At 50.2% G+C, this 13,025-nt stretch overlaps 1 protein-coding gene across 2 annotated transcripts in view; it reads right to left on the bottom strand.

Annotated features, from left to right (window-relative positions):
* stim2b (stromal interaction molecule 2b) overlaps positions 1-12,371 on the bottom strand; it is a 212,473-nt gene extending 200,102 nt beyond the window's left edge. The window contains exons 1-2 of one of the 2 annotated variants that reach the window (XM_072496536.1): positions 11,860-12,371; positions 11,230-11,421 (exon numbers count right to left, since the gene is read on the bottom strand). In XM_072496536.1, coding sequence (XP_072352637.1) covers positions 11,230-11,386 — 157 coding nt within the window. In that variant the 5' untranslated portion in view covers positions 11,387-11,421; positions 11,860-12,371. The remainder of the gene's footprint in view (positions 1-11,229; positions 11,422-11,859) is intronic. The other variant, XM_072496537.1, reaches the window with a different exon arrangement.
* Between the last annotated feature and the right edge of the window lie 654 nt (positions 12,372-13,025).

Raw genomic sequence — 13,025 nt, 5'->3', positions numbered from 1 at the left:
ATACTCAGTGAACTCTACCAGACATTTGTGTTCATATTTTGGGCTTGGTTCTAATATTCTGTGATTGAATATGCCTCCCACTTCCTTCTCACCAGCCCCTTCATCGCCAGCAACCCCCCGCCCATCCACCAAATGAAATTCTTAATAATCTAAAACACCACCATTCACGCCCGGTCTTCCCCAAGGCCGGCTCATCCATGGCTCTTGTTCTCACTGAATTCTGTTGGCTCCCCATCATCATGTGCATTAAAATCAAATTTTTGGCCTTGCTCCACCCTATTTTTGCAGCCTCCAACTGCCCTACAAAACAGCCTATATTCTTCGGTCATCTGCCTCCAGTGTCGAAAGCATTACTCTATCTATTGTCTGTTCAACTTTAGCCTTCTCTATCTATTGTCTGTTCAACTTTAGCCTTCTCAGTCCTACTCTTCGAAATGAATCCCACTTTCTCAAAGCCTTTCTAACTAAGTCTTATTCTCCTAACTCTTTTGCTATTGATTGGTGTCTGAATATTCTCAACGAAGCACACTGCGACATTTTTTTAAAAATTTAGAGTACCCAATTTGTTTTTTCCCAATTAAGGGGCAATTTAGTGTGACCAATCCACCGACTTGCACATCTTTGGGTTGTGGGAGTGAAACCCACGAGGACACAGGAGAATGTGCAAACTCCACACAGACAGTGACCCAGGGCTGGGATTCGAACCTGGATCCTCAGCGCCGTAGGCAGCAATGCTAACCACTGCGCCACCGTGCCGCCCCTCACTGGGACATTAATTACGTTAAAGTCACGACTGTAGATGGATATTGTTGTGCATAACCAAAAGACGAAAAAGAATACTAGGACAACAAAAAAAAGATCTTGCATTTTTATATTGTTACAACTCCCTGGGCTCCTGCGCAGTCAATTCCAGCCCACTTGAACCAGAGTCACAACACAATTGAAATTAATAATTAGAAAAACACCCAAAGTCTTGGGCTCTTAGCTGCCCAATGACAACAGTCACCAGCTTTGCAAATTTAAACACAATTAAGTTTATTAATAACTATAATTAAACACACAGCAAATACAACAGGTTAACTGTTATCCAATTCCTAACACCCCCCACCCCACTTCAAACTCGTCCCACCCTCGACACACACAACAGAGAGAAGAGGTGGGTAGAATTAGAAGTAAAAATAAGAGTCTTTGTTTCAGATCGTTGTTTCTAGCGCACCTTCCTTCACTTTAGGCTTTCAGTTCGAGATTTCTGCTTTCCACTCATTAGTGGTTTTTACTATAGATTCATTCAGGTCTCTGCAGTTTCAGAAATAGAGTGAGAGCGAGAGAGGGGCGGGCAGGGCGAGAGAGGGGCGGGCAGGGCGAGAGGGGGGCGGGCAGGGCGAGAGGGGGGCGGGCAGGGCGAGAGGGGGGCGGGCAGGGCGAGAGGGGGGCGGGCAGGGCGAGAGGGGGGCGGGCAGGGCGAGAGGGGGGCGGGCAGGGCGAGAGGGGGGCGGGCAGGGCGAGAGGGGGGCGGGCAGGGCGAGAGGGGGGCGGGCAGGGCGAGAGAGGGGCGGGCAGGGCGAGAGGGGGGCGGGCAGGGCGAGAGAGGGGCGGGCAGGGCGAGAGAGGGGCGGGCAGGGCGAGAGAGGGGCGGGCAGGGCGAGAGAGGGGCGGGCAGGGCGAGAGAGGGGCGGGCAGGGCGAGAGAGGGGCGGGCAGGGCGAGAGAGGGGCGGGCAGGGCGAGAGAGGGGCGGGCAGGGCGAGAGAGGGGCGGGCAGGGCGAGAGAGGGGCGGGCAGGGCGAGAGAGGGGCGGGCAGGGCGAGAGAGGGGCGGGCAGGGCGAGAGAGGGGCGGGCAGGGCGAGAGAGGGGCGGGCAGGGCGAGAGAGGGGCGGGCAGGGCGAGAGAGGGGCGGGCAGGGCGAGAGAGGGGCGGGCAGGGCGAGAGAGGGGCGGGCAGGGCGAGAGAGGGGCGGGCAGGGCGAGAGAGGGGCGGGCAGGGCGAGAGAGGGGCGGGCAGGGCGAGAGAGGGGCGGGCAGGGCGAGAGAGGGGCGGGCAGGGCGAGAGAGGGGCGGGCAGGGCGAGAGAGGGGCGGGCAGGGCGAGAGAGGGGCGGGCAGGGCGAGAGAGGGGCGGGCAGGGCGAGAGAGGGGCGGGCAGGGCGAGAGAGGGGCGGGCAGGGCGAGAGAGGGGCGGGCAGGGCGAGAGAGGGGCGGGCAGGGCAAGAGAGGGGCGGGCAGGGCAAGAGAGGGGCGGGCAGGGCAAGAGAGGGGCGGGCAGGGCAAGAGAGGGGCGGGCAGGGCGAGAGACGCACCGAGCGAGAGAATCTCCGTTCCTGCGGCTCAGTGCCAGCTTGAACGGAGAAGGATTACATCAAAAAAATCGGCGCAAGCCGCTCACTGATTCCAGTACCGGTGAGGAAGTAACACCGGTGCTGACTGGAACTCCCGCACCCCATGCCAAAAACGGTCGGCGAATTGTCAGGTCCCTGGCCGCAAATGCGCACGGCTGATAACCTGCAGCGGTTGGGCCGTACAACATGAGGCCGTACAATAGGACGCCGCCATGCGTGGACACAACCTGCTTCCACAACCCCACAGCCCACCCTCTGGCCAACCCCACGGCCAGCAGCATGGATCTCGGCCAAGTGTGGCGGCGCTGGACAGTCCCCACGCTGGGTTCACGATCACGGACCACACGTGGCCCGCGCTGTTGGGAATTCGGCCCATCGGCGCCGGAGGCCATTCTCCGCCCGATCGCCAAACACGATTTTGGCATTGGGCAACGGAAAATCCTGCCCAGAGTGAGTGGCAGGGTGAGTGAAGAAAAGAAAGAGAGTATGTCCTTGCCTCAGTGTCCAGGTCGCCAACTGATTTTCCCGATTCTTTGAAAAGCACCCTATCACCGCCTGTTATCGGGCACAATGTGGACCTTTTGCCAATTAATTGGCCACCAGCCAACCAACTGAACCAAGTCCCACCAATCTCAGGTGTCGAAAAGACGGAGTCATAGAATCATTGAATTTACAGTGCAGGAGGCATTTCGGCCCATCAAGTCTGCACCGGCCTTGGAAAGAGCACCCTACTTAAGCTTAAGCCCACACCTCCACCCTATCCCCGTAACCCCAACTAACCTTTGGACATTAAGGGGCAATTTAGCATGGCCAATCCACCTAAACTGCACATCTTTGGACTGTGGGAGGAAACCGGAGCACCCGGAGGAAACCCACGCAGACACGGGAACAAAGTGCAAACTCCACACAGACAGCCACCGAGGCCGGAATTGAACCCGGGATCCTGGACAGTGAGGCAGCAGTGCTAACCACTGTGCCACTGTGTTCTGCTTTTCGACAGCTAACATTGTTTTTCATTCCCTTGCTCGACTGAAAGATATCTGTCCATAAAGCATCCACGGATCAAAACGATAACAGCAAATTTCAAGAAAGGGAATTAACATGAAGTATAAACAGAAAATGCTGGATAAACTCAGCAGGTCTGGCAGGTTCTTTAGAAGGGTCATTTAAGTCCGAAATGGTAATTCTGTTTCTCTCCACAGATGCTGCCAAACCAGCTGATTTTATTGAGCATTTTCTGTCTTTATTTGAGACGTCCAGTATCCGCAGTATTCTGCTTCTATTGGAATTTGCTTTTAATATAATATTGACCACACTCTCAAGGCTACACAAATAGTTTCAAATTCCGCAAATTACTTCAAGTGTCACAACCTGTTATCGCAAAAGGACAAGAGCGCTACCAACATAGCCAAACAGACGAGGAGCATCCTGAAATTCACGGTGAAGTACTGAAACTCCAGCCGTGGCCCGCCATTGCTTGTACGAGCCAACTGCAGCAGAATCAAGTACTTCAGATCATTTGCATCTTAAGTACAAAACCATGACAAAGAAAACCAAGATATAAAAATGCTCTTGATGCAAAAGATACTTGCAGGACGAAAAACACTGAAACCAAGTCAGTCTCTTATGGAAGCTTTCTACATTTACGGATTTAAAGCCTATTCTTCTGAAATCAGTAAAATTCTGAACAGTGTGAAGTAAATACATATGCTTAAACGTACAGAGATCTAGCACTTCACTCAATTACATTGCCTGCTTGAAAAGCTGGAATCTTCACTCTTGCTCCTTTGCCAATTGGCTCGGTGGTGTACTGATAGGCACAGGGTAACAAAAGCATTAACTGCCTCATCTACAGTGTCTGGCTTTAATCAATCAGGGACAGTTCTGGTTTAGCACAGGGCTAAAGAGCTGGCTTTGAAAACAGACCAAAGGGCGAGAGAGGGGCGGGCAGGGCGAGAGAGGGGCGGGCAGGGCGAGAGAGGGGCGGGCAGGGCGAGAGAGGGGCGGGCAGGGCGAGAGAGGGGCGGGCAGGGCGAGAGAGGGGCGGGCAGGGCGGGCCAGCAGCACGGTTCAATTCCTGTACCAGCCTCCCCGAACAGGCACCGAAATGTGGCGACTAGGGGCTTTTCACAGTAACTTCATTTGAAGCTTACTTGTGACAATAAGCGATTTTCATTTCATTTATATAATCTATTTCCTGTGCTGATGCTGTATCAGGTCTGGTGGAGTAATTAAACTATTTATTTTTGCATTTACAGTTCAATTTGCTAGGATTAACTAGTCATTTAATCAGCTCTACAACAAAAATGCTACGGGCATATGGTTGCGCAACTGTCCCAATAAACACAACAGTAACCAAGCTTAATTTTGTTTCACAGAAATGTTGAGGGGATTTCAGTGTGTGCCCTTCCGCATGAACAATCAGAAATAATCTGTTTCAAGTCACCATAACATCTGTACATTACCCACTAACAATTAGACATAAAAATCAACACTAACACTCCAGTGCAGTACTGAAGGAATGCTGCACTGTCGTTCAGATGATATGTTATACCAAAGCTTCCTTTGCCCTCTCAAATAGATGGGCAAGATTCTATGGCACTATTTCAAACAAGGAGAGGGGGGGGGGGGGGGGGGGGGGGGAGCAATCCCTGGCATCCAAGCATTATTTGTGGTTGCTTACTGCATGCATGTTGGCTGCTGCGTTTCTTGCATTACAATCGTAACTGCATTTCAGAAGTATTACATAATAATAATCTTTATTATTGTCACAAGTAGGCTTACATTAACACTGCAATGAAGTTGCTGTGAAAATTTCCTCGTCGCCACACTCCGGCGCCTGTTCGGGTACAGAGTGAGAATTCAGAATGTCCAATTCACCTAACAGCACGTCCTTCGGAACATGTGGGAGGAAACCGGAGAACCCAGAGGAAACCCAGACAGAACAGGGAGAGCGTGTAGACTTTGCACAGACAGTGACCCAAGCCGGGAATCAAACCAGGTCCCTGGCGCTGTGAAGCAACTGTGCTAACCACTGTGCCACAGTGCCGTTACATTGGCTGCAAGGGGCTTTAGGATGTGCTGCGATAATGAAAGGAATGTAAATGCATGACTTTCTTTCCTCCACCGTAATGGTTATCTCACCTAATCCTTAAATCTCATTTCACATCTTCAACATTTACAGTCTTGATACCTGCAATGCATTGTCTGTGGAATACCACCTTGACGGGGTAGAGGCTTGTACACTCCAACAATCCCTCGATCAATGTTGCTGGGGGATCCTTGCTCCCGGTAGGGCCAGGCACACGGGGGGGGGGGGGGGGGGGGGGGTGCAGTCCAAATAGTCCTCAAAGGCAGAACAGACGATGGGTGACTGTGCATCTCACCAGCTGCAAAGGTACAAGGCTGTAGCAGCAAGATGGCCCCAGTCATCGTGATTCAACACACCATCAAAATCCGACCACCTACGGGGACAGAGCTGTAACCTGAGAGGCCCAAGCAGGTGCAGGAAGGTCACTGGATGTTCGTTTTGGGACAGAGGTATCTTTGGGGAGCAGTATCTGTGACTGAGCAATTCCTTCAAGATATCCTCTACTCACCCCAAATGGAGAGGGGGCTAGAATAGGTGCAGTAAAAATAGGCAGCCCCACTTTCTCCGTGCTGCAGGATCATCACCTTCATGGTCAAAGAAAGAAAACTTCAAAATTTTGCAATTTGGAAAGATAGAACACTCATGGATAATCTCAAGGCAGTCAAGGAAGAACTTATTTGTTCCTTTTAAATTTACAAAATTAAATCAAGAAATGTTTCTTTGCTTGGTGGATTAGAAACAGATGATCCAGGAAATATTCCCGAACATATTTTAAAAACCATAGTCTACTGTTCAAAAGTATTACTTTTACTTCACTTGATCTTCAAATGTTGTTGTCTGTACCTTCTCATCATAGAATTTACAATGCAGGAGGCCATTCGGCCCATCGAGTCTGCACCGGCTCTTGGAAAGAGCACCCTACCCAAGGTCAACACCTCCCCCCTATCCCCAAAACCCAGTAACCTCATCCAACACTAAGGACAATTTTGGACACGAAGGGCAATTTATCATGGCCAATCCACCTAACCTGCACATCTTTGGAAACCGGAGCACCCGGAGGAAACCCACGCACACACGGGGAGGATGTGCAGACTCCGCACAGACAGTGACCCAAGCCGGAATCGAACCTGGGACCCTGGAACTGTGAAGCAATTGTGCTATCCACAATGCTACCGTGCTGCCCTGATAGTTCTTGCTGAACTATCCTCCACTGTGTGAGGGCCTACAATACAGAAGCACTGTACCATTTCCCTTCCCATTTTTTAACCCCATCCATCGCGATGCTGCCTTAACTTAACTGTCCAGGATATCCTCATGATATAGTATTGTGATGGATCTGGCAAAGTACATAAAAACTTGTATTCTGTGCCACTACTAGTTTTGCAGCAGCAAAATGTCAATTTTGTTTGACAGCATTGAAAGAGCAAACAGCATTATGCATTTATCAAGTATTATCTCAAAGCCCTTGGTACTGAACGGGTGAAACATCTTGTGTATAGAGAGTGAGATCAATCAGAATTCATGGCCCATCTTGAAACCAATGACATAGAATTTGAAGTCTCACAGAAGAGGTTTAAGTAGTTGGGCACCGGATTGTGATGGTAGTCTCCAAATTGCATCCTACATTATGCAGTGAACAAATTAACGAGGTGAACATAAAGTAAGCGCCATTTACCCATTAGTTTTATCCTGTATCCTTTGAAAAGCATCCAAAGGAAATAGTTTATCTATTGAATCCTTTTATCATTTTAAACACATCAACCTTCTAAACTCAAAAAAATATGCAAATCCGTGCCACTTGCTCTTGGACTTTAATCCTTGAAGGTATGGCTTCATTCTGGTGAATCTGGGCTGTACTCTTTCCAGTTCTATATCGGAGCCTCGGTGCCCAAAACTGAAAATTCTCCAGACAGGTTCTGACTGTGCAACTGAAGCATCATTTTTCTTTAATCAACAGTTCAAAGAAGCGGCGATGGAACTTGCAAAAACGCAATCAAGAGGGATACAGCGAGATAGTGGAACAACATTTTAATGAAACCACCCCAACATATCCCCAGAGCTGGCATACAGTCACTTCTGCAAAACTATCTACAAAGCAGGCACCAGAACCATTCCAAGCGGATGCCATGCTCCATATTTACCTTGCCTGGAAGAGGTGTTTGCCTTCTTGCAATTATGAGTCATCCAATGAGGTGGCAGACGATCAGACTGAATCCCTGGACTGTGCTTGCCGGGCCAGATGGGAAGAAACAAAGAACCTGGACTTCACCTGCTCAAGTTGGAAGCGTTGGAGAATCTACACTACTTCAGAGAAGCCAAGCAACCATAAATGGCATTTACAGATGAGCAGCTTGGTATTCAGTGAGCCATCTCCTTCACACTGAGAAAGGCACCACTGGATAAAAGAGCGAAGGAAGAAATCCAAAGCAAGTGGAGATCCTTCCATGGACAGCACAATTGCAGTTTTGAACCCTTTACCATCCTGGAGTTGGACAAAATACTGCAAACCATCAAGCTGGGCACTGCTGTTGATTCTGACACCATCCTCCCAGAGTTCCTGTAGAATCTTGGCCCAGGGGCTCAGTCCTGGTCGGTCCAATTCTTTACACGCGAGGGAAGATTGATTGCCGACCAAAACGAGTCTTCGGCCTTCCGAACCCAGGAAAAGAACCAAAATCAGCATCAAACTACCAACGAATATTCCGAAATTAGTACACTTTTAAGGTGGTAGAGCGCCAAGTCCTACAGTGGAGCAAGCTAGAAGTGGCAAACATCCAGAGTGCAGATCAAGAAGGCTTTTGAAAAGGTAAAAGCACATGCGATTAGCTCCTCGCATTAACCACTTTCATTGATAATGGCTTTCAAAGTAATTTCAAAACAGGGACACTTTTCCATGACATCACTGCAGCAAACTGGCCTCTACGTCACAATATCAAGAATTATCCGGCCCTGGGTTAGTGACACTACCGAACTGCTACTCCAGGAGACAGTTCAAGGTGCATAGAGATGACAAGGGTAGCGCCTGGAGGAAACAGATGAATGAGGAACCCAAGGGCTTTGTCAGAGCCCTTACATACAGAGAAAAACTTAAAACCCAAAACAACCTCCTCAGTAGACTGGTTGGTAGCAAGGATTAAGAAAATGGTGCTTCAGATGGTGGCAGTCAGGGGGCCTGGCCCTTCCAAACCTGGTGTACTAACATTGGGCAGCAAACGCTGAGAAGGTGCGGGGTTGACACAGGGAGCCAGAGGCTTTGCGGGTGAGGATGGAGGCAGGCTCTTGTAAGGGGTCAGGGTTGCGAGCGCTGGCAATGACGCCGCTCCTGTTCTCCCCAGAGAAATATTCGTGGAGTCCAGTGGTGGTAGCCACGTTGAAGTTTTGGAGGCAATTTGAGCTGCACCTTAGGTTAGGGGCGGGGTCAACATGGATGCCGATCCTAGGGAATCATGGGTTTGAGTCAGCGAGGATGGATGCTAGGTTTCAGGGGTGGGAGGAGCAGGGTGTGATGGAAATGAAGGACTTATTTCTAGATGGGCGGTTTGCAAGTTTGGAAAAAGAGTTGGGGGAGAAGTTTGGGATTCCACAGAAGGAGGTTTTCAGGTGCATGCAGGTGCGGGATTTCGCAAAGATCTCCCCAACTTTTCCCGTGACACCACCCTTCTCGTTGTTGGAGGGGATGCTATCGGTGATGGGCATGGAAGGGGGCGGCCATCTTGGCGATCTATAGGAAAATTTTGGAAGGAGGCTATGGTGTCGTTGGAGGGGGTTAAGACAAAGTGGGAGGAGGAGCTGGGGTTGTGGTGTGATGTACTGTGGAGGGTGAATGCCTCAACCTCGTGCTTGAGGCTGGGGTTCGTACAGCTCAAGGTAGTTTCCAGAGCGTATCGGACAAAGTCATGGATGAGCCAATTGTTGGAGGGGGTGGAGGAGGGGTGCGACCAATCATGTACATAGGTTCTGGTCCTGCCCAAAGTTGGAGAAATTTTGGACGTCGTTCTTCAGCACCATGTAGCATAGTACCAGCAGCACGGTAGCATAGTGGTTAGCACAGTTGCTTCACAGCTCCAGGGTGTCAGGTTCGATTCCCGGCTGGGTCATTGTCTGTGCGGAATCTGCACGTTCTCCCAGTGCTCCGGTTTACTCCCACAGTCCAAAGATGTGCGGGTTAGGTGGATTGGCCATGCTAAATTTCCCTTAGTGTCCGAAAAATGTTAAGTGGGGATTACTCGGTTACGGGGATAGGGTAGATACATGGGCTTCAGTTTGGTGCTCTTTGTAAGGGCCGGTGCAGACTCGATGGGTCGAATGGATTCCTGGTTTGGGTGACTGTCCAGAGTCTGCACATTCTCCCAGTGTCTGCGTGGGTTTCCTCCAGGTGCTCCAGTTAGTGGGTTTTCTCTGGGTGCTCCGGTTTCCTCCCACACGTCCCGAAAGATGTGCCGTTAGATAATTTGGACATTGTGAATTCTCCCTCCATGTACCCGAACAGGTGCCGGAATGTGGCAACTACAGGCTTTTCACAATAAATTCATTGCAGTGTTAATGTAAGCCTCCTTGCGACAATAAAGATGATTATTATTATTAAAGTCAGCTATTAAAGGGGGGAAGCAAAGTAGGGCTTTTGTTTCGGGTTATTTGGGGATCTTTGTTGTTTTTGGCTTTGTGTCGTATATTTAGAATGTTAAAATATTAAAAACCTGAATAAAAATATTTTTAAAGTGAACTGGTTGGTACTACACGAGGATCACAGGCCAAGACTTTAAGATCTCTGCTCCTGGTACATCACATACTCAACTGCAGAATACTGTTCAATTCAACAATGATCATAAAAGGTATTCTTCGACCAATTCACCTTCGCCGGTTCCCAGTCCTGAGGAACATTGCCTCCAACAAGCCCTCCACATCAGGAGGGTAATTGTAACAGACAAGCTGTTGGTGAAGGTCTACTCCAACCTAAGTCTGCCCTTATTCAAAGAGCTCCTTAATCTACCAGTAGTACTCCTTCCTTCAAGCTACCCCACGTGGTTAAACCCAGCACACTGAGGAATAACAACTGAGGACCTACAGCAGGAGAATTGGCAGGAGAAAGCATCCACCAGAAATCACTAACATAGATCCCACTGCTTGTCCGCCTGGCTTTGATCTCCCACAGCCGCAGCTTTTAAACCATTTCCAAACTAGTGACCAAGGCCTCTGTGCAGCAATGGGATCACCAAGACAATCCAAGCTGCAGCTGTGGTGCAGTCCAAACAATGATTCACGTTGTTGAGGAGTGTTCACGGGCTGGACTGTTTGTTGAAGGCGGGCTTAAAGAACTCCATCTAACCGCTGACAAGGCTATTGCTTGGCTCGCTGACTTTGCACATCTAAATAAATAAATGTATTCTTTTTTTGTAATTGCCGACTAGTTTTTAGTGATGTGCATATATAGAATCATAGGCATGAGCATCCAAATGTACAAATTTGAAGAATTCAACGCGCAACATACGGAGTAAACGAACCCCATGATACCTTGCAATAAAAGCAGCATTCAACTTACTCAGCATTGAACGGCTATCAAAACCGTTTTGACAAAATATTTGCCAACGGTGTGGTTGCAAAGTGTCGCTATTCACTTAGAAATGGGTAACACAGCCAGGGCCCTGCCCACACAAGCTGTATGAACTTGTATCATCGCTTAACTGCATCCTTAATTGTGTCGGTTAATACCAACTAATTGAGTGTTTGGCTGTCTGGATGATGTGATGCTGCTCATAAAGCTCAGTTGCAAAATACTATAACTGAATACAATAGTTTGGAGGTTACCTGCAAGGGTGTCCGGATCTTCCGATGCTGGCTGCGTGGATTCCTCGGCGTTAGAGTCGGCTGGAGATCCGACTGAAGGGCTGAGGCAGGCGGCGGGAATGGAGAAACAAATCCACATCAGGGAGAGCAAGAGGCATCGGCTCCAACCCATCCTCATCACTAACAGCACGCGGCCAAGAACCCCTGGAAGATCTAGTGCGCAAATAAAAGACGGTGAATATTAAAAGGGCTTAAACTCTGGGGAAGGAGCATCCGTTCCGCATATCAGATATCCCCGAGTAAGGGACATGGGAATGTGAGGAGTGAGTGAGTGCAGCAATAATCTATCCCCTGCTTCATGTAAGCAGCGGATGGAACGTGTCCCTTGTTGAGTCACAATTACTCGAATGTTGTCCGGATCGTTCCGAGTTCCAAAACAGAACGACAGAGAGAAGCCACTTCCGCACCAGCAACATGAGAAAAGATATTGCTGCTGCATTCAACACAAGCAGTTCAATTATTCCCACCCCGCCCCCGGTCTTACAGTCCATCGGACAGCTGAAAACCCGGGGGTAAGCCCTCAACACCATCTGATCGATCGCAAAAATCTTCGCTTGTTTAAAAAAAAACATCAATATGTGTGCCCCTCACCTTAAAACAAAACGAAGAGCGGTTTTGCGATTTATTCTGACTTCGTATTTATCCCCTGTGCGGCTCCTCACTCGAGAACTTCAAACAGATCTTCATCTGAGGAAAGTTAATGGTCGGTGGGAACTGAAGCCGCATCGATCCACAGGGAGCGATGCCTGTATTCCAGTGGCGCGGAAGGGGGAGTGGAGTTGAGATCAGGGAAAGGGGGGGGGGGGGGGCCGGGACACACACTCTGTCTCTGCCTGCCCAGCCGGGATCTGAAGTGGCAAGCGCCTCAGTCAGTCAGAAAGCTGCAGGAAGCCGCTCACTCACTCCCTCTGACTGAGCTGCAAATCCTCCCCCCCGCATCACTTCAAACAGCGCCTCAATGCCTTCCTTCTCAGCAGAAACTTTATCTGACAAGTACATTTCTCCCCAACCCCCCTCCCCTCAGCATCATTACTTTTCCTATCCGATTTCTTTGAGGGGGTGGGGGGGGGGGGTGAGGAAGTCAATATGCAAATAACGTGACATCAGCAGAGCCCCGAGTGCAGCTGCGTGGCACTGCGGCTCTCTTCAGACTGAATAATAATTATTGGTAAAATAATGCTGGGGGGGGGGTGGACAAGGAGGTTATTCAGTCAGTGGTCGGACGCGCACGCGCGCGGATGTCTCTATTCGCCCGGCAACATCCCCCCCTCCCTCCTCGGCTTCAGCCTGAGGAGCTTTGCTGAAGTTTGTTTACTTTTTTTTATTTCGGCTTTCCTCCTCCGCTCGCGCGCACCGACCCGCTGGGACGCTCGTGCGCGTGTGTGGCGCGCGCGCGCGCGCTCTCCCGGGGGCCGTCCCTCCCCCCCCCGCGCGCGCTCCCGGGGCGAAGCCGCAGCCAAGGCAGCCGATTGTTCGCCTTGTCCCGCCCGGACTCTTGCCATTGGTCGCGTTGTCACAACATGGCAGCGTCCAATTGGTGCAGCGGGTGACGGGTCTGAGACGGAGGCTCGTCCTGGTGTCAAAGAGCCGCACACGTCTCCACCCCCCCCCCCCCATTGTCTGCAGCATCTCTCTTGGTGGCTCGGAGCTCCAGGAAAGACCCCTTGGCTGCACGAAAGACGGAAAAGCACAGCATTATGCCAATTCTTCCGCTGTGTTGGCGTGCATGCACGCATCCCGTTTGCAGATTCGTGTTT

The sequence above is a fragment of the Scyliorhinus torazame genome, chromosome 3 (assembly GCF_047496885.1).
Source record: "Scyliorhinus torazame isolate Kashiwa2021f chromosome 3, sScyTor2.1, whole genome shotgun sequence".
Lineage (NCBI taxonomy): Eukaryota > Metazoa > Chordata > Chondrichthyes > Carcharhiniformes > Scyliorhinidae > Scyliorhinus > Scyliorhinus torazame.
This window is presented reverse-complemented; position numbering and strand designations above follow the sequence as displayed.